The sequence below is a fragment of the Triturus cristatus genome, chromosome 1_2, assembly GCF_964204655.1.
Source record: "Triturus cristatus chromosome 1_2, aTriCri1.1, whole genome shotgun sequence".
Lineage (NCBI taxonomy): Eukaryota > Metazoa > Chordata > Amphibia > Caudata > Salamandridae > Triturus > Triturus cristatus.
In genome coordinates, this window is record NC_140580.1 from 744,438,566 (window position 1) to 744,459,960 (window position 21,395).

Here is a 21,395-nt window from a genome sequence, read left to right on the forward strand (position 1 = left end):
ATTGGGAGGCAATTGTTAACTATATGAATGCCTTATGGGACATGACAATCCCTCTTACTCTCAAGTGGTGCCTACTTAACATCTGGGACTCATATATCAATCAAATGGGACTGACCTGGATGATTCTAGTCCTTGCAGTGGCCAAGAGCAATATAGCCCAATGCTGGTGAGCGGAAATAGTGCCAAGCCTGAGGGATTTGGAAAAAGATATGGACACGAATATGATAGCTGAAAAAAACAGTTTACAAGAATAGGGTGTGTCCAAAAAATTGGGAAGAACTATGGGGCAAATGGAATGACTATCGTGGTGGTTTGTGTACATTAGATAACAGGCCCGACCCCATACCCGACTGTGTCTTTCTCCAACTTGAAGGGTTTGGTGCTTGGATCTAGAGTGAGTGATATATGGCTACACATGCTCTTTCGAATACAATCTTACTATGTAACAGGGACACTATTGTGGTGTTTCTATGTTATATTGAGCTGAATAAAGAGAATTTATTTAAAAAAAGGTGCATGTTATTCACCACTTTTTACATGGAACACTAACAAACACATATATGCACACACGGTGGGCATCTTGAAATCTTTTTTTTTTTGCTTTGAGAAAAATTATTCCAAGATGGCCACCGAACCTCCTTGTGCGTGCACAATGGCTTTCTGGAGAAAATAAAGAAGTACTGTCAAAGCCAATAGGTGTCACAGGCAAGACCTAGCAGCTTTGCCAATGCTTATTAAGAGAGGATTCAAGAGTAAAATGTTTGTTTGAACAGTAGTAGGTGCATGACCACCAGAGCAAAGTCATTCAGCTGCTCTAAACTCACTAATACCATGGTGAAACTCTGCTGAGGCCGACTTCCATGCATATATATCTGCTTGCCATCTGCATAACAGTGGAAAGTCAGTTCCCTGCCTTAAAGGTGACTCACAGGGGGTTTAAAATAGATGATAAAGGACGGCAAGGATCAAGATGATCCTTGAGGGACACCACAATCAATCAACAAGGAACTCATAACGATGTCCCACATTGGTAAATGCTGCTAGCTGCCTTTTAAAAAGCAGGTGCATCATAACCCCTCAAATGGGTCTCATGATGACCGGGTAGGAGATCTGGCCTGCTTGCTACAGCTAAATACTTTGGGGCATGAGGACGCAGGCTCTAATCCTGATCTTGGCTCAAGATCCTGTGATTATTTGCAACATACTTAGGGGGATATTCACAAGGATCTATTGCCGAGTTAACGGCACTTTATCGCAGCCAAAGTTGCGATAAACTTATCGCCCCAATCACATGCTGGTGTTAACAGCCCACAGCACCAGTTTACCCGCGATCGCTAATGAGATGCAGAGTAGGCGTTCCCGTGCAAAAAGCCGCGTCAACACCACTCCACAACTTTCACAACGACAAGCCAGAACTGCGATAAGAACAAAAAAACAGGCGATAAGGCACGTTAGCAGCAGGGAAATAACACCTGCTCTGACCTGGTGCAAAGTCGGACCACAGCCTGCACCACAAAAGGGAGCCCACAGCCACATCGGAAGGGCAACAGATGCCACGGAGCCACTGGACATGCAGCCCAGACACCCAAGAGGGCCACAACACCCACCGCCACCACCCCAGGACCCCAACACCCAACCGAACCCCCCCCCCCGGACCACCACAGAGGCTGCATAAACAAAGACAGTGGACCCCCAGGAAACGCACCAGCCTCAAAGACCTAAAACCTGACAATGTCATTGCCCACTAAAGGTTCAAAAGGACAACCATCCTACGCATCCCGACCAACAACGCCCAACAGGCCGACGGCAACAACACAGCAGACAACCAACAACCCACCCCATACAAAGCTGCTGGCTATGCTGGACCTGTTGGCCCTGGTACCCCCCAACCAACACTCACCAGAGTCGGAGGAGTCTCACAGCCAGCCACATCGAAGTCCCTCACACCTGTCCTGAACATCACCATCAGCCTGGTACCCCAGTCCCTATACGTCCAACACAATGCACATGATCCGCTGGAGACCAAGCATGGACCATATGCCATAGCTGGATGCATGCACGTGTTGGGGGCAATCCACAGCACACATGTCATACCTGTGCCCCCTGGTGACACAGCACACAATCAGGAAATGCACAGCCCCTTGGCAAGTTCCAAATGAACACCCCACTCACCTCAACTCCACAACCATGCAACTCACAACCTTGGCAATGCACACGTCACAAAATCACAACCAACATGCAAAACAACATGCCCACCCACCAGACATGACAGAACAACTCACAATGACAACCTGGGCAAGCCGTAAACATGAGCCATCAATGGCATGGCACCTCAGCCACACACTAGCCCAATGTGGGGGAGAAGTGTCAACCAGGCAAGTGTGAAGCCTGGTACCCCAGTCCCTATATGCCCAACACAATGCATATGATCCGCTGGAGACCAAGCATGGACCATATGCCATAGCTGGATGCATGCACGTGTTGGGGGCAATCCACAGCACACATGTCATACCTGTGCCCCCTGGTGACACAGCACACAATCACCGCAACAGAAAGCACACGTCTCACATCAATGGCTAGGCAACATCAAACACCATGGAACCTCCACCAATGTCGCCTCCAAATACCCTGCCACTGTGCATAGCCCCTTCATCCTCCGACAGTCCAGCAGCAACCAGCGTTTCCAGGATGGCACCAAGGGAAATGCACAGCCCCTTGGCAAGTTCCAAATGAACACCCCACTCACCTCAACTCCACAACCATGCAACTCACAACCTTGGCAATGCACATGTCACAAAATCACAACCAACATGCAAAACAACATGCCCTCCCACCAGACACGACAGAACAACTCACAATGGCAACCTGGGCAAGCCGTGAACATGAGCCATCAATGGCATGGCACCTCAGCCACACACTAGCCCAATGTGGGGGAGAGGTGGCAACCAGGCAAGTGTGAAGGATGCAGGAGAACTATGATTGGGAAAGTACACAATGGCAAGAGTGGCGGAGTTGTGCTGGACAGACCAAAGTATGCCGAACACACCCATATCCATGGCGACATACACCTCTGGTGTATGGAGTGTAGTGGACAGTGGACGCACCCTTGTCACCCCAGCCAGTGGGGGAGTTCGTGGAAAAGTTGCCTATTATGTCCCCCCCATAAGCGTTAGCGGAGTGGGATGGCCCGTCATATGCCAGGCCAGCGTAGGGCTGTGAATAAAAAGCATGTAGCCCTGGGCGTGGTCCTCTTCCGGAAAGCCCGACATCTCTGCTAGTGCGGCGCCTCTCACCATGCCACGAGGCAGACGACGTCCTCCTGAGCGGAGTTGCCTGTGATCCTGTGCGCCGCTGGACCCCGAACACAACAGGCCTGCCCCTGCGCAGCCAGGCCACACTGATCACCTTCCGACACTGGCATGTGTCAAGGAGGGCCCACCACGTGCCGGCGCAAGCTCCAAGCCCGAGGCCTGCGACCTTGACAGCCTCTCAGACCATCACGGCCTCCACGACACAGGCCCGCTTTACTCCTTTCTCGTTGATGTACTCTACTGCCGACTCCGGACTACACCACGGTCAAGTAGGTCAAACATTTGGAACTGAGTCTTGATTTCACCATGGCAGTGAACATTATTTATGGTAGAGTTCATTTCACTATACTCCCTTCGATGTGGTGCCACCAAGTCTGTGCATAGCATTACAACCACACATGTCTGTGGGCCTACGCGGACTACTGCTCTTGGCCAACGCTGCACAAGAGTAGGTCACAGAATTGGAACTGAACATCAATTATTCAAAGGCAGAATACATATCATCGCACGCAAGGCGAGGCATAAGAGGATGACACGTTGCAGTCCAGAGGGAATTGGATCATCGTTATGGAGGTGATCGAACACTACTGACAACTGCCCTGAGGTCACTAACTCTGTGCATCGCGAGCCAACGACAGGTGGGTGTGGGCCACTGCTGACCACTGCCTCCGGCCTACGCTGTGGTCCAGTAGGTCACAGAGTCTTGATTTAGCGATGGCAGAATTCATATCAGTGTACTGGCATCATTGCAGACTGCATCCCCTCTCAGCACCGGTGCCACTAAGTCTGTTCTCCTACATTCATGGACACTCTGTTTGTACATTTGTGGCATCTGAGTCTATGGACTAGGTGCTAGTTTTCATCCTCATGTAGCTGATACCGAATTGGAGGTGAAAACGAGGCAGTCCCTTTCCACTCCACCATTTGCTGCTTCTGGATAACATCAGACCTTCCGCATTATTCTCTGGAGGACTCCTTCCTCTGTCCCCCGGAAGGCTCCACCACATTCACCCTCGTCATCGATGAGGATCCGCTCACTGCGCGTGGACCTACCTCAGTGCACCTCAGTGCATCCGGGGCCACTAACTCTGTGCTGGTCAGGTCCGGGACTCCTTCGTCTGAGATATTGGATGGCCTTAGGGTCATCGATGCCAGGTGCCTGTGGCCCTGCGCTGTCCACTGCCTCTGGCCTCAACTGCGGGCCACCAGGGCCCACACACCAAATTGAGTCTTGACCGGCCCGGACGTCACATCACCGCAGGAGGCACACAAACCACCACCGCCAGAACCACCTCCAACCGCCATCTGCCAGAGTCGAAACGGTGGTCCTGACAGACTTGAGGAGTTGCTCACACCTGTCGTGGATGCCATCATCAGACTGATACCCTGCTAGGCACTCCAGGTGCCACTGACTCAGTGCACCGCAAGCCATCGTCCGTTACTGATTGAGTTTTGTGCTGTGGAGAGGTTGCGCAGCGATGTCACCTCAAGAAGTGTGGGAGACCTGGGACGTTGATGAGGTAGATGATGCAGGTGTAACACACCCCACTGCATCTGCATCAGGAATATCTCGAAGGGACACAATCCGAGACTTTTTCTTCACGTGGGCACGCTCAGCTTTAGTGCCCAGACCTCAGTGCGCTGCAACTCAAGGACACTGCTGTTTGCTCATTGTGTGCCCTCTGGACTTTCTCAGGCTACCTCCATGATGCTCTGCAGTTGTCCCTGTGATGCTGGTGTTGTCTGTTTACGTATTCTTTGTGTTAACTGTTGTATTTGTTGCCAGCACCAACAACTCCCTGAGGGTTGGCTTGCACCCACTCCACAGACATCCAGCACAGGCATCACTGTACATTTGGCCCTGCCAATAAAGGGGCCGGGCACACGTGCCAGTAGCCAGTTCAACATCCTGTCTGCGTGTGTCCCTATGGTCTTGTTATATGCATGGAGGCCCAGGGCCCTACGACATTACCTTGTGCTGTGTACAGCGGATGCAGGCATGTCACTGCAGGCATCGGGTTTGAGCTTGGACATGTAGCTTTGTCGTCACCCACTCAATTCATAAGTGGAGTGGCCTGGGCCGTAGTACGCAGACCCAACGTGGGTGTGTGACTGATATGTGCGGGCCCCTGGGCGTGGTTGTGTACTGTGAATGTGGATCTGCATGTGTCTCTATGGCAGTGTGGCTCTCCTTTGTGGGGTGTGGGTGGTCCCTGAAGGGTAAGAGACACCAAAGTATGTGGTCTAGTTCACCTTCCATGGGTTCGGAGCCCACCCACACCTGTTGGGCCACCTCCTTTTAGCGTGCTGACACAAGGCTTTGGGGTGCCATGTTGTGGGTGGGTTAAGTGTTGTGAGCCAGCTGTGCTTGCGGGTGCTTCCTTCTGTGTGGTCTGTTGCAGGCTCTGTGTTCTCCTTTAAGTAGCTTGGCTGCCCGGGTCCTGGTGGTGGGTTGCGTGGGATATCCATGGGCTGTTGTAGGGCGTCGGTGTTGAAGGTGTGGTGGTCCTCTCCGGCATCACAGATGTGTTGTCTTCTGTGCTCTGGTGGAGGTGTTGTGTGCCCCTCGGCAATGTGAAGGGGAGATGCATGTTGACATTGTGTTGACATGTATGTTGGCGCATTGTACTGGTTTACATGCAGACTGTATGACAATGACCATTGTGACTGTTTGGGAGGTGCTGGATTCTTCTGTGGGACAGTGTACATTTGGACTACATGACGGACGTGAGGTCGTACGCGTACATTTCCATTTCGCAGTTTCCAGCTCTGTCAGATGTAGTCAGATGTAGTACACATGTTTCTGTTCATGTGCGGAGCCGGTTGTGTCCTCTGTTTGTACCACGTCAATGTGGGTGTGTTGTTCTTGCTATGTGTGTGTGCTGCAGTGTGCCAAGGGGATCAGGGACATGATCCTGGGTGATTGTGGGTGTGTAGTGTGCTACACCTCATTGTGAATGTGTGCCATTGTGCCCATCTCCCCCCGTCCCCCAGTCCCTGGTCGTTGCTCACCCTGTTGATGTTGTGTCAGGTCCTCTCAGGCTGTGTCCGTACTCCCTACTCCTTGCACCGTCTCCACACTGATGACTGTGGCCTCGGTTTCCTCCAGCTCCTCCATTGGCGCAGGACTGCCACCTCCTGTCGCCGTTGCAGTATTCCTGTTGGCAGCGGGTTTGTGCCTGGTTTAGGTTGTCACATCATACCAGCGCCTCTTGGCCTCCTCGATTGGCCTCCTCGGCACTCCGACTGCATTCCAGGTGGTCTACTTGTGGGTCAGTTGCTGGTAGTGTTCTGTCACCTCCGTGATGCTGATCTGGTTTTGCTGCGGATTGCACCCCGTCTTCCTCTCCCTCTTCTCCTCGGCCGTCCCCGTCCCTGTTGTTCCTTGCTGGCAGTCTGTGGGGGTTGTGGGGTTGGCCTCTGCGCTGGGTCAGGGTGCATCAATGTTGCTACGTGCTTTGGCTTGTTTCTGGTGTGTTGTTTCTGTGGTTTATATGGTACATTTTCCCGCCCGACGCGTGGTATATGCAAGCCTATGGCTGGTTTTCGCTACTTTTTGTACCGCGATTGGCCTCATCGCATGATTTTTTGCATTCACGTTTCGCATTTTTGCGGCATGGCGTTGATTTTTGCACGGCCATTTGACGCATTATCTGGTGACTATTGCATGCTACCGCCGCGTTGTGAATACTTGGTTGGCACGGCGTAATTTTCCCGTGATAGGCTACGATGTTGAGAGTTGCGTTAAGCTACTCTTGCGGTAGTTATCACACGTTCTTATGAATATACCCCTTAATCTCCCTGTGCCTAAACAAAATGTGCAGCATAGTCGATTTCTGCTGAAAGGCACTCCAATGACTCGGAGCTAGGTTTGCAATATAAAAAATAGCAACAAAAAAAAAATGATTACAGGTGGGCAGCAACTGAATGTAGTCCTCACTGTGGAAGGCTGCTGAAAAGCCTAAACGAATCAGCAAAAAAGGAACCATTGTCAAGCATTTTGTCTCACTGCCACCACTTTTTCCATTACGTTAGGTAGTCAGAGCAGCCCACCTGCAGTGGGCCTAAAATTATTCAGAACTAGTGAATCTGAAGTTGATATCTTTAGAGGATGAGGTAGGGTTGAGCAATTTAAAACATCCGAAGTATTGCTTCAAAGCAATCTATCACTTTTTAACTGATGAGTTACTTTAGATGGTGTCTGATCAAATAGCTAAAGGACAAAAACTCTGACCATTACCCAAATTTGATAGAGTCATTAGTCTCTCCTATGGAATGTTGAATAGAAAACCAAATGTTAGCCCCTTCCTAAAATTGTGCTTTGCATGCCTAATCTCCCCCAAATTTTCAAGTAAATTCAGAGCTGCCATCTTTTACTGAACATCTGTGGATTGGATCGCAAATCCTTATGTTAAAGGCCTCCCAAAGTGTCCTCAAAGACAGCATCTGGAGTGTGCTGTTAGCTAGGGAATCAGTAATGCAAAACTGCCTCGTGTATATATATATGTTCAAAGCTTAGTAGCATTGCATGCTTTATATTCTTCACAAATATTAAGAAAGAATATACATGTGATTTTGACTTTCCTTTTAAGCCCTTTCTAATTATTAGAACGTGTTTTAGATGTCTGTGCATTGGGCCAACTTTTATCACACGCTCCAATGTTTTTCTTATATCTCAAGAAAAATTACAGATTTTAATTAATTTATGGATCTGAACCAACCTGTTTGATCCCAAGTAACTTTGTAGACAAATAGCTTAGTAACATTAATTGTGCTCTTGGTATGGATAAGAACATATATGGAGGCAGCATATCCCTCAATCGCAGGATTATTGTCTCCTTTAAGATGATCTAGTGTTTATGTAGTGATATTGTTCTTCAATGCATCCTCCTTCTATGAGACCGACATATATCTTAAACTAATGCTTTAAGGTCTCTTTAATTCATAAATTCCTTTACCCAAATGTGCTTGAACTTGTGTTTAGTAACTCATTTCTTTATCATTTCCATGTGCCCAGTAAGATTTAGAGCATTCAATAATCTTTTACTCAAACTGATGAAACAGTTTATCTGTCTTAAAGTTGGTGTTTGTAGTCGTTTACTCTCCTCATATCACCACAAAAGGCACACAATTATATAAACGTACTGCTCTTTCGCTGAATGTTGTCTCCACTCTCTTTAGGCATTCGTAGTCAATCCCCCGCTGTGTAAACATGCACATTATATTGATCTAAACACATATAAACAGCATAGCTGTTGTAGATGCTTGATTTAATCACTTGTTTGTTGGTTTGGCAAAATATACATAAAATGCACAGGTAATAAAATGTAAATTAAGGTTGCACAACAACTTAATGAACTTTTCTTCAAAATCAATGTTCTGATAGGAGTGTGAACAACGCCTAAGACAAGGAATTTAAAGAAAAACTGTCAGTACTTGCAATGATTTTTGAGGCAATGTAACAATGAGTGGAGAGAAAACTGAGTTCACTCAGTAGACCTAGAGTTTTTGGTAATGAGCGATAAGATCTATAAAGGGTATGCTTTTTAAAATAAATGGCCTAATCTCCAGACATCTGTTGCAGAGAAAGCAGGACAGCCACAACACCAACTACCGCCAAACTGCCCAAATTAAGATTGTTCTTGATGCCACCCTGAGAGTAAATAGGTTGTGGGATCACTTGTTCACAAGAGCTGTGGACTTATGAGCGCAGAAAAATCACTGCTACGACTGGCAGTGATGTCATCATCTCTGTCATCAGCGTGCGTGAAGCTGCCATTTAAAGATATCTTATAAAGAAAAAGTCTAAATGTCCCAACACTCTGTTAGACAGCTCCAAACACAACAAGATGATGGACAGAATGCTGAAACTTTTCAACCACTCACCCCCTGTCAAGAAATCTGGGTTTAATCCATTGTTCTTTTGCTCACTATGCCACCCCAGTTTGGACCCCTCCATGTGCAAATCAGCCTTGACTCTGCTCCTCATGTTAACAGTCCAGCCCGACCTGCCAGGCCAGGGTCTACCTGGACCAGAAACAAACATCCTGGAACCAGTTTTGGGGTATCACCCCTCATCAGCCAGGCTAGCTTGAATCCAGTGGCACAGAGAGCAAGGGACCAATGTCTGGACATACTCTTGGCCACTTAGAGCGAACATAGCACACACAACAAGATGATAGACAGAGTGCTGACACTTTTCAACTTCTCACTCCCAGTCAAGATATCGGGGTTTAATCCATTGTTCTTTTTTCTCACAATGCCACCCCAGTTTGGACCCAGCCATATGCACAGTGACATAGTGAGCAAAAGAATGATGGATATACCCAGATCTCTTGGCTGGGGGTGAGTGGTTGAAACGTTTCAGCATTCCGTTAATCATTTGTTCCTTTTGCTGTTAGACAACACCAGGCAGATGAGAGACAATAGTTATTCCTGAAATAGACCTCCAAATTGGGGATTTATTTCAAAGAATAACATGGTGATGCCATTTCCAGAGAAAATTGTCCACAACAAAAATAGAACTTTGTTCTGTTTTTTTTAAGATGTAGCTACTGAGACATGGCCATGGCAATTTGAAACCACCCTGAACCCCAAGGGTTTGACCTTCACCTCAATAAAACCGTTTTTATGTGTCTAAGACCTGCCATTATATTTACAGACCCTTTTTTAGCCCAAGTGATGCTTGGCGTTCTGAACCATTTTCAGAAATTTTAGTATATGTTTACAATAACACAATTCAACTTAGACAATGAAATTAAAAAATTAAGGTACTCTTTATTGTGTTTCTAAAGGATGAGCTGGGGCTGTGCGGATGGGCAGTGGTTGCAGTGTTGTGATTCTGCCACCATTTCTACAGAAGCCCCAATACATTATTTGGGACATAGAACGTTGTCAATCAATCATTGGCTTTATATTCTCGGTAGCATCGAAATGATTTCAGAAGACCTCGATGAGGTGTGTAGTGTGGAATGGGCCACTCCATAAATATGCTTAAGGAGTGAAAAGCTATATTCATTTTCTTTTGAGGTGTGATTGTAATCGCAAGGTATTGTTTGTCCAAATGTTATCTTTACTGTGAAATGTAAAAGCTTACCGTGTAGGTCCTTATTCCCATATTTGTTTGATTTGCATGATTTTTGATAATTTATATTACGTAGGAGGACCAAGTGGAGCAAAGATATTTCTTTTGGGATTTTATATTTGTTTCTTTTATGATTGTTCCTATATTTATAGTACGCTTGAGTTTCAAGTTTTTTCTCATTTCATGATAGGTAAACTATTGGGAAAACATAATTTCACATGTTTTTCTGTATTCTTTTCAGGCAATCCTAAGCCACATGAGAGTTGAGTGCAAGTGCCACGGTGTGTCGGGATCCTGTGAGGTGAAGACTTGCTGGAAAGCAATGCCACCATTTCGCAAAGTTGGCAATGTGCTAAAAGAGAAATTTGATGGGGCCACTGAGGTAGAGCAGAAGAAGATTGGCTCTGCAAAAGTTCTTGTACCAAAAAATTCACAGTTCAAGCCACATACAGACGAGGACCTTGTCTATCTGGATTCAAGCCCAGATTTCTGTGACCACGACTTAAAGAATGGGGTGCTGGGTACAGCGGGCCGACAGTGCAACAAGACTTCAAAGGCCATTGATGGTTGTGAGTTGATGTGCTGCGGAAGGGGGTTTCACACAGAAGAAGTGGAAATAGTGGAAAGGTGCAGTTGCAAATTCCACTGGTGCTGCTACGTCAAATGTAAACAATGCCACAAAGTAGTAGAAATGCACACTTGCCGGTGATTAGGGATTCTGGATCCCCAGGAGTCATTGACTCTCGTGGACAGTACAACAGTTCCTCCTGTTGGCTCCCAGTGCCTGCCCCGAGGACCAGATGAGGTCAGAGACTGTAAGAGGAAACAACAAGAAGGGAAAGTGGAGGAAAAACACTTTGAAAGAGAAGAAAATATTTAAGTCTCAAGAGATCATTGTTGTATTTTTCTTGTCTGCGTCATTATTTATTGCTAAGGAACAATTATGTGAGGAACAGTTCGGTGGAGCTGTGAGTGGTGGAAACTCACTCGTGGTGTTGCTGCTGCTGCTTCTCTGGGGACAGAAAGAGAGGTGAGGGCCTCAGAAATCCTGGAGTTATGGAACTTGCAGAACACTGAAAAGGGACATGACTGACCGAGAAATGCAAACCCACTATCCACCGTGCCCTTTCAGTGAGGCTTAGCACCCACAGGTTGACCAAAAGAGACTGTGTAAATCTTGATATATTTTTTACTGGAAAAAAGATAGCATAGGCATTGTTTTATATTGTTATTGTATATCATAAATCCATCAGGAGGGAAGAAAATTGTATAGGCCAAGTCTAGGGGTTAGAAATGTTGGTCTATTATCTGTTCATTCCTTGCTTTAGGAGACCCTGTGCTGTGCTTGATTGAAGATAGACACTTTCACCCCTACTCCAGCAATGCAAAAAGCCACATCCAGTACTCCAGGAGCTTGCCTGCCCGATGCTGCAGGCATTTCACAAAATAATTAGTATGGCATTTCCAAAACAAAAGTCTTTGCTGTGAAGCAAAACATGTCAACGAGTCAGATACAGTTTTTTTGTTTTTCACATTTCCTCCTTTGTACTTTTTTGTTTTTTCTATATGCCTCTGTCTGATAGAGGCCCAATGGTCCAATAGACCAAAAGGTTACAGAATTTAAATAGAGAAAGGGTTTTCCGCAGTAGAGGCAGAGAAATAATGCCCATGAACAGCTCCAGATCAGTCTTTCTCCCTCCTCTACTCTGGTTTTTTTCTATTCTGTTTGGAGAGGCTGGGAGTATGTGAACTGGGCTCAACTCCACCGGATCACTGACAGATTATTTGAGCCACAAATATCATGTGGGCAGAATATTGTGTCAAAAATAACGATGACCAAAATATCGATGAGTTAAGTGCAAATAGGTAATTATAGATTTACTATTCTTTACTCCACATCTACGTACTTTGAAGAGCTACATCGTCAAGGTACATATATGTAGTGTTATATATAGTAAAACTTTACTTGCCTGTAGAAACTTCCCTTCACAATATTTTTGTCTGTGATGTTTTTGACACAATATTTTTCCCGCAATATTTTTGGTTCCGGTATTCTGTGTAAACACCACTCCACCACTTCCAGATTGTTATTGCTTTCTTCTGAGATTTAGAATGTATTTTTATGTTCCTTCAGCAGAAAAGGTTTTCAGGGAAGCATGTACAGAAAAAGCTGGCATTGCTCTTCAGTTGAGATGTGGCCTAAAATGGGTGGTAGTTAACATGTGGATCCCAAACGGGCTCTTTCCCAATGTTTGGTAGAGTTGAGGAGTGTTTTACAACATGTTCAGGTGTGTTATCGTAGACCCAATTCACACGTGAAGTTAGTTGTGCTGTATTTTGAAAACAAGTTCTATGTGTATTTTGGTACTTCTCGGATAAATTTGTTTCTATTTGAGTTGCCTCCCTTCCCAAGCACTATGTATCACTTTGTAGTTGATTTATTTCATGGCAGTGCTGCAGACCTATTCCCATCTTTAGCTGTGTACAGAGTCAGCAAAGCCCGTCATGATATACCCAGTTCATTCTGCACTATCCCTGGAGTTCAAGTGGACACACATAATTTAGGTAGCTAGGAGCAACCTGAACATCTGCCATCATTTTACCTAAGACTATTAAATTATAGGAGAGGTGCACCTCTGTGTCAGTCACTGAACAAAATAAACTGTACTTATAACACCATGTTTATACTAGGCCCAGCAGTGTGTTAATGCTACATCTTAGCAGTCTAAGACCCTGACGTTTGCTTATACCTAAGGCTCATACATTGAAATCATGTCTCGATAAAATGTGCTTCTATAGCAGCTCAAATCAATACAAAGAAAACCCCGTGGATTTAGACCAAAGGTGCCAATGTTAGTCCAGGAGGGCTGAATCCCTGCCCTATTTTCAATATGGTCCCTGACTATGTATATCTATATGAATATTTATATGTGTTAAATGCTCATTTTCCCCAGATAGATAGCATACAAATCTGACATAGATTTGATCTGCTAATATTTGACACAACTGATTTAGACTGTTCAAAGTTTAGACATTATTTCAGGAGTAATTCATTGAGTCCTTTCTTTTGCACATATGGGGTCAGGGACGTAAAAGCATTTAGGAGTACATAAAGTAATACTAGAGCACTTCTCTTTTACTTACTCTTACATGCCTTTTCCAATTGGCCCCTAACATCTGAAATTGGAAAATTTGGGGAACATTCATTTTAGTACAAATTTGCGTTTTTACTAATTCCCATTTGGTTGTTTAAGGGTGGATTAAAAAATGGCATCTAAAAAAGTATTCCAGCAGTACTGCCACACATCAGTGCCTTTGTGAATGGGCCTCAAAGTATAGGTAATCTGATCACTATTTGGAAGGACTAGGTGAACTTTCTCTCTGAAGGAAAATAAACTAATTCAGAAGGTGGGGATTACTTCGTACGGCTTTCAGTTAAATCCAAGCATTTAACTCTGTATCACAAACTTGTAAGAACTGTAGCATACTCCATAGTGGTAGCCATAAAACTACCAGAAGCTTCATTAAAATGGCATCCTGTTCAGCAAGGATATGATCTGAAAAACGACCTTAAATGTTGGTGATTTATGATCTGACTGGCTGGAAATAACTTGCTTTCTTACCATTCATCTTTTTGTTGCTGAGTTCTACTAATCTTATTCAGTGAGGTGTCAAGCATTGTTTAAACGGGCACCTTTCTTACGTTAACTCAGATTTCCTTTTTAACTTGCCCCTCAAACCCAGTCGCCATATTGATGTGACCAGTGACAATCTACACTTTATAAACAACAATATAGCCAACTCTAGAAAGACTGACTTATGCTGGATTTTGAAGGAAGACCTACCTAGAGGAGTAAGGACAATAAATACAGTGACAATAAATAGTCAGACTCAGCATAATGGACTTAATTGATAACTGAGTCATTACTACCATGTTCTTACATACTCAGTAGAGAAGCACCATTCATATAGAAAATGAATGAAGCAGGAGCCAGTCAAAGATTTATCATTAGAAAATAATCAAAGTTTCATCAAGTTACCATGGAAGAATAACTATCAGAAGACAAAGAAGCCAAAAGACTAAAATGACGCCAAATTAATGAAAAAAAATCCTTACCTGCTGCAAATATAGAAAAGCCATGAAAACAACTTAAACTCCCAACAAACCAGGAGACCCCAATTCAATTAACATATCCAGTGGCTCCAGGCTAGTTGAACGCATGATCCCAAGAAGGGAAGCCACAGAGAAACCATTAATCCCAGTGCCAAGTAGAAGTCCAAAACTACAAAAGAGTCATGAACCTCTCGGCACACGCCACCAGTACTCAACAGACTCCATGCCATATTCACTGAGTTAACCAGAGAATTTACCATAATTGGGGTAGAAATTGAACCAAAACTCAAGTAGTTAGACCAATTCCCTGACAATACTGTTGAACACTTTCTATACATTCTATAGGTTATTGCACAGGTATTGCAAGAGAAAAGAAATAAATACTCTAGCAACATAGCTCTTATCCTGTGATCTGCAGACCAACGGGGGTTCACAATGCCATCTCGGGGTCTGTGATTCTATAGAAATTTGAAATATTATCAGAATACGTAAATATTTAAACCTAAAAAGCAAAAGATAAAATTTTAAAATTTAAACTACCCTCTAGATGTGAAGGAATTTGAAATTGGGGACTACAAGTTAAGTTTGCATCCTTAGTTTGATTTGTCGGGGCGCCACACATACAGCAAACAATGATGATTGATGGCCCTAACTAAAATACTAGTATTCACCCACAAAAAGAGAGGATGCATTAGCCCCCAAAAAAAGATAAAGTAATAAGTTAAAGTCTAGCATATGGCATTGTCCTTTAGAAATAAAAAAGAATCTAAAATCTCCAACCTTCCCATTAAATGTAAAATTTTGATTTTTGTAATTGTTTTATGGAATTAAAGAAAATAGTTCATAACCTGTGTATTTGTTCGATGTATACTTGTCTCTATAGTTTTTTGTATTTATTTAAGATTTAAATCGTAGACATTTCATGGGCTGGGGTCCCACTCTCCCAACAATGAAACAGTGTGGGTCCGCAGAGGTTAAAATGTTAAGAACCCCTGTCTAGCAAAAGTGAGACATAAGAAAATTACAGTAATATGGCAAACGCTGTAAGACTAGATGTAGCCAGACACAGAGTAAATGATGAATGCAGCAAGAAACCCAAGATGAACCTAGATACTATGCATCACGTGCATACTTGGGTTTTCAGTGATGGCGTCAAGCCCCCAATAAGCTTCTTGTTTGAAATCATTCAATATTTATCCATCCAAATTTAACTTCTTTGATGGTACCTGGCAGGACACAGGGACAGTCCATGCCTTTGTGACCTCAGCAATATTTATGATACCTTTCAGCACTCTGAAGTAACCAAAAGGGACATGCAGTGCTTTATAAAACGAAAAAATAAATAAACAAATACTGCAGCCGGATAGTTGTGGTCCATAGCAAGTCGAAAACTCAACATGTAATCAAAGATAGAAAAACCCAGTGATTCCTTCTCTAAGGGAAGCAACATAGAACCAGCTGTGTGCTAAGTAGCTGCTGGATGGGAATTGATGCTTGGAAAAGGACATTGGGAACCTATGTCCTCTCAGGTATCAAATCAAGCTTGCCTTTTGGAACCATACTGAGCAAAACACAATTAGGTAGCAGTTGTCTGCATGCACTAATTCAAAGCATGGCTACTTCCACAATGATGTGGCCCTGAACTTGGGACAGTGTCACATAAAGAGCAGCTCATCTATTAAGCTGGAAAAATAAAGAAAAAAGCCAACATTTATTCTGGCATCACCAGTACAGTCCTATCCCTCCCAAGACAAGACCCATCTTTCTTTATCACCAAACACATTTGATGATTCAATGGTCCTGATTTACTACAGCTTTGCACCAATGCAAAGTGATCCAAAGCAAAGCAGTGCTATGATATTTACTTTCCAGTCCAAAAGTTATTTTGCAATGGAAAGGTGCCCTTTTTTCAATGCAAATACCCCTTTACATTGATTTGTGTCATGGGGGTGTTATTGGGGTTGTTATATGGATGCATCAGTGCAAACACCCAATGTTCTTTGGCAAAAAGCCCAATTTCCTAGTTAAGCCTGACAAGGCTTTGCGTCAGAAGCAAATGCCTCCTTGAAGCAGGTACAAACAAGGAGAAATATTTTCATTTCTCAAAAAAAAAACACGGATTGCATGTGTACTGATGCACAGAGCACATCCAGTGCATGAGAGCCTTCTGAAATGTGTCTAGGCATAGGGAGAAAAACTGCAGCAAACTACATAAAGGAGTTCTTGCCCACACAGACTGCTGCAGTTAGTTCAACCACTAATAGGAGGCCCCACGACTGCCCTAGATTACAAAACATACAAATACATCATAAAAAGTAGACAAAAAGGCACAGAACTGACAACCCACTTACAAACATATATCGTTATGCCGGGTCTGGTAGCTCAGTAAACTGATGCATCCACACAAGGAACCTGTGTTTGACCCCCTTGGTCACAGATGTGAATCCCCGTGGATTCATTCAAGTTTTCATCCTCTTGAGGCTGATAAAATGAGTATCACAGAGATAGGTTACAACATAATCTATTATCTGTGAATAGCAATGAGAGACCTTCCTGGTCTACACACATGATTGCTATCTCATGTTATTCCCATCAAAGCAGCATGAAGACAAGAAGAGACACATTATCTAACAAAGACCTAGGATCAGGATTCCACAAACTGCAGATAGGAATTGGTTGCTGTAATCCCAGAATGCTAGCAGAAACTGAATAAACCACTCACTGTAGACATCCTCAAAGTACGTTTACGTTGTTCAGTACAGCTCATTACTATAAAGCATACAATGAAAGAGAGCAGACAGCACATGGACATGCACCAGATAACATAAGCTGAAACTTAACAAAATGGCAGAGAGGGCTTGATGACCTCAAAAATCCTAGAAATACAGTCTGTATACTTTTAAGCTGAGTAGATCATCCCAAAATTTTTAGATTTGCATCCTTGTGGACATCTGTCTAAATGGCTAAGATGCACACTTTTCTTCAACAATAGTGCTTCCCAGCTTTGACAGGTGAGTGCCACAATACTGAGGTCCATAATATTGGCCTGCATATATATTAACTAAACAGTATTGACTACCACCATACAGTTATGGTAAGCACATACACTTGCAACATGACGGAAGGCTGCCTGCAGTGGCGCCTGGCTGCCAATTGTGCAGCAGTGCAGGGGAAAGCACATGGATGCGTGGTATTGTTGTTAATATGACGCATCCCTGTGCTTTTAAAAGGATGCTGTTCGGAACAGGAAAATGGCTTGGGGAGCTGCGCTGCATCATTTTGTACAAAATAAGGCTCTACATTTTTTGTAGAGCAATAAAAAAACTCCAGACGTAGCTCTAGTCCAATAATTTAGTATCCCCACCACCCTCCTAGAGACCTTGCACCAGCAAGCTGCCAGAATTGCCCAATTAGGGTAGCTCTAATTCTCACAGTAGTGTCTAGGCTGAACATAGAGTTGCAAGACAGCCTTTAAATCGTCATGTCCCCATAAGCTTTATCAGTCCGTATCCCAATCCTCAAAGACATCTACCCTACTGGAAGACAGAATAACTTAGGTCAAAAGCATCCCAAAATACCATGCCATGGCAAAGCCACTGGAAGAAAGCAAAATAGGGTACAAACGTACTTGGGGAAGATACAGGTATCTGGGGGCTCTGTCTATGGGAAGGTATAGAGACACTATATATATTACAAGGCATGTGCCTGTCTTTCATACTCATAGAGCACCCTAGAGGGTGTCAATTGCCAAAATCTATTTTTCAGAAGTACTGTGGTGAGGATAAAGAGTGAGGTTGTATTTGCCATCCATGGTACTCTGTTTTTTTGTATTCATCTACACCAAGCAACAGTTGTCTCAAAGGAACGACTTCGCTACTGCCACCACTATGTTTCAGCTAAATGTTGTAATCAGAGTAACATAAGGGTTGGATACAATTGATTCCACTGCCCCAAGCTTTTATAGAAGCAGTGTTTATAGAATCATCCTAAAGGGATTGTGGTAAATATTGGCAGATACCACTGTAAATACCTGTAAGACAATACTCCATATGTACTACGCACACTCCTTCTTGCACCTGTTGTTATTTCTTTCAGCACCACTATAATTTATATCCCAAGAGCAAGGTTGTTCACCCACTAGAGCTTTGAAAAAATACCCTCCAAATGCAGTGAAAAAATGATAATTTATTGTACTAAAAGCTTTTATATTAAAATGTAAACAACTACTAAAATGTCATCTACCATTCGGAGTATTTCTTTTACTGTATTTTTTTGTACTTGGTAAGGTGTCATGTCGTGGTGTGTGGTCTTTTATGGTAATTTACTTGTTGGTTCCAGAATGAGTGACAGACAAATGTGCACCTGGGAGTTGAGAAGGTTGTAATGCAAGGGTGTCACATTTCAGGTTCTCAGGTTAGCCACTGACTATGTAAATGAGTTTAATTCAAATCTATCATTTGTAACTTCAAATTCAATTGGTGTCAATTTATTTTACTTGGTTATCTAAAAACCCGGATTCAGCCCTCCAGGAGTTAAGCTCAACACTGCTGATCTAGTGCATGGGTCTAAAGAGAGATACTACTCTTACAGCTGCTAGCTACAACTTCATGAGGATCGATATTCACCTATGTACGCCATTCCTAGAGCACCTTTGAACAAGTGAATCAAAAGTGCATTTGAAATAAAACTTTTTTAACAGTGATTGATTTAATAAAATAACAGTAAGCATATATACTGGCCTTCTCTGGCCATTCTTAGGTCTCCCCTACAGACAGAGTTAAGCTTTAATTGTGGTCGAAATGAATACGTACGTGCATTTCTTACCATTTGTTTGCTTTCTTGTCAATCTCATTTGCTTGCTTCATATTCAATGTTCCATTCTCTTCGTGTGTGAGTCCCTCCCCACAAGCATTGATTATTTACCATCGTTTTGATTGAATGACTTGTATCCTTTGATTAAGGTAGCTACTTTTTACTGTTCTTTTTGTAGTGTGGGGATGTGCAGGTATTTTCTTACTGCCACCCTTATGTGCTTCTTCATCACAAAAATGTCCCCCTGTACGCTCTGTATCGCTCTACTCCTCCACCATTGCTCATTTCTCTCTGCGTGTTGCTCCTCCTTCCCAAACACATCCTACTTTATTTGTTATTTCATTATTTTTTTTAATTTGAAAGTCACCCAGCATATGTGTTGCTCTTCCAGCTGACAATAGTTGCATAAAATATTTAATATGATAGTGAAACAACTCCAAAAGCTATCATCATTATCCATATTGATACAGGTTGAGATGGAATGATAAGGCTGAATCCTGTGAAAAAATTACTACATTAAAAAGATCTTGGGGAATAAATGCATAACATAAAGCAGTTAATCTATGTACCCACAATAACCTGACCAATCCTTTTGACTTTCTAAGCGTATATTAGCAGCAGAATATCTTGTTGTACACAATCCCTGCACAGGTGCACTCTACCTACCATGCCTCAGTGAATCTCAAAGTGGAAATGCATAAACATCTGTGGTGATTCTGTACACTGGACTCTAAAGAACACTCGGCTGACTTTAGCGCTGGTGATGTCCATTGCGATTAACGTTTTCGGCATTGTGCCAATGACCTCCTTCGCCAGGGATTCCATCTCTACCACCCTCCAACAGTGCTCCTCATCTCTCCTCAGCCAATTTCTTACAAACGAACCCTTTTCAGCAACATTATGATGAGTGGCGGCTGCTCCATTAGAGCGGAGAGCACCCCCCGCCACCACCTGCAAATAAAACATTCATAAAACAGGTCCTAAACCTGGTTTATTATTGTTTTATTTTAATACCCTGGACTCACCCCAGGACTCTGATGATTGTAGGGGGTGGGTCCAGAGGATGACACTGCTGGTGGGGGAGTGATGGGCAATCCTTTCACTGCTCATGAGGGTTTGGCCGGCTGTCTCAGGCCGGCCAAACCCTCATGAGCAGTGAATCTCTCTCCAGCCCCAACTGTGTTTCTGGGGCTGGAGTGAGCAGGCACAGGCTCCCAGTCTGCCTGGGAGGGCATGTTGCCAACGCTTAGGCCAATCCCAATGCTGCTTTCATGCAGCGTCTTGATTGGCCCCAGTGCAGTCTGGGAGACTGTGCCCAGAAAAAGAAGAAAAGAAGCCTGGAGGAGCACAATGCAGCTGGTGACAGCAGTGTTCAGGTAAGATTTTTTTAAATTAATTTTTTATTTTTTTTCATCCTCCAAACCCTCCACCCCTCCTTACCTCCCTCTTCCAGCCCGCCTCATCACTTTGGCTGGGGATTGGCCACTACTGATTATGATAATGAAAAACTGCGGAACAAACATAACATTGTACCTATACCGTGCAGTTTGTATGCAGCTTCTTGATGACAGTTCATAGATCATTGGTCTGTATTAGGAATGTAAGACATGAACTGCAAGTAACAAAAAAAGTCTCTGTGACAAAAGCAGTAACCCACTGAGCTAGCCACATAAATACAGTTCTATGATCTGCATAAGACGCATTCTTTTCAGCACGCGCATTATTTGACTGCCCTTCTTAGGGCCTGATTCACAGAACTAACTTAAGACAAAATCCGAAACTTACTAACATTTTGGTATTCACAGAAGGCACTTATTCATTTTGGTATTTACAGAAGGCACTTACTCATTTTGGTATTCACAGAAGTTAGGAGTCCTAACTTTAGGACTCCTAAATACCTTCTGTGAATACCGAAAGTCTTAAAGTTAGGATTTTTCTCCGTTTAGGAGTAGTAAGTTTAGGACTCCAAACTTTAGGACTCCTAAATGCCTTCTGTGAATATTGAAAGTCTTAAAGTTAGGATTTTTCTCAGTTTAGGAGAAGTAAAGTTAGGGCTCCTAACTTTAGGACTCCT

At 43.7% G+C, this 21,395-nt stretch overlaps 1 protein-coding gene across 1 annotated transcript in view; it reads left to right on the plus strand.

Annotated features, from left to right (window-relative positions):
- The window catches only part of LOC146867929 (protein Wnt-4), a 193,151-nt gene extending 177,694 nt beyond the window's left edge, over positions 1 to 15,457 (plus strand). The window contains exon 5 of the mRNA XM_085608653.1: positions 10,637 to 15,457. Coding sequence (XP_085464779.1) covers positions 10,637 to 11,104 — 468 coding nt within the window. The 3' untranslated portion in view covers positions 11,105 to 15,457. The remainder of the gene's footprint in view (positions 1 to 10,636) is intronic.
- Positions 15,458 to 21,395: the final 5,938 nt, after the last annotated feature.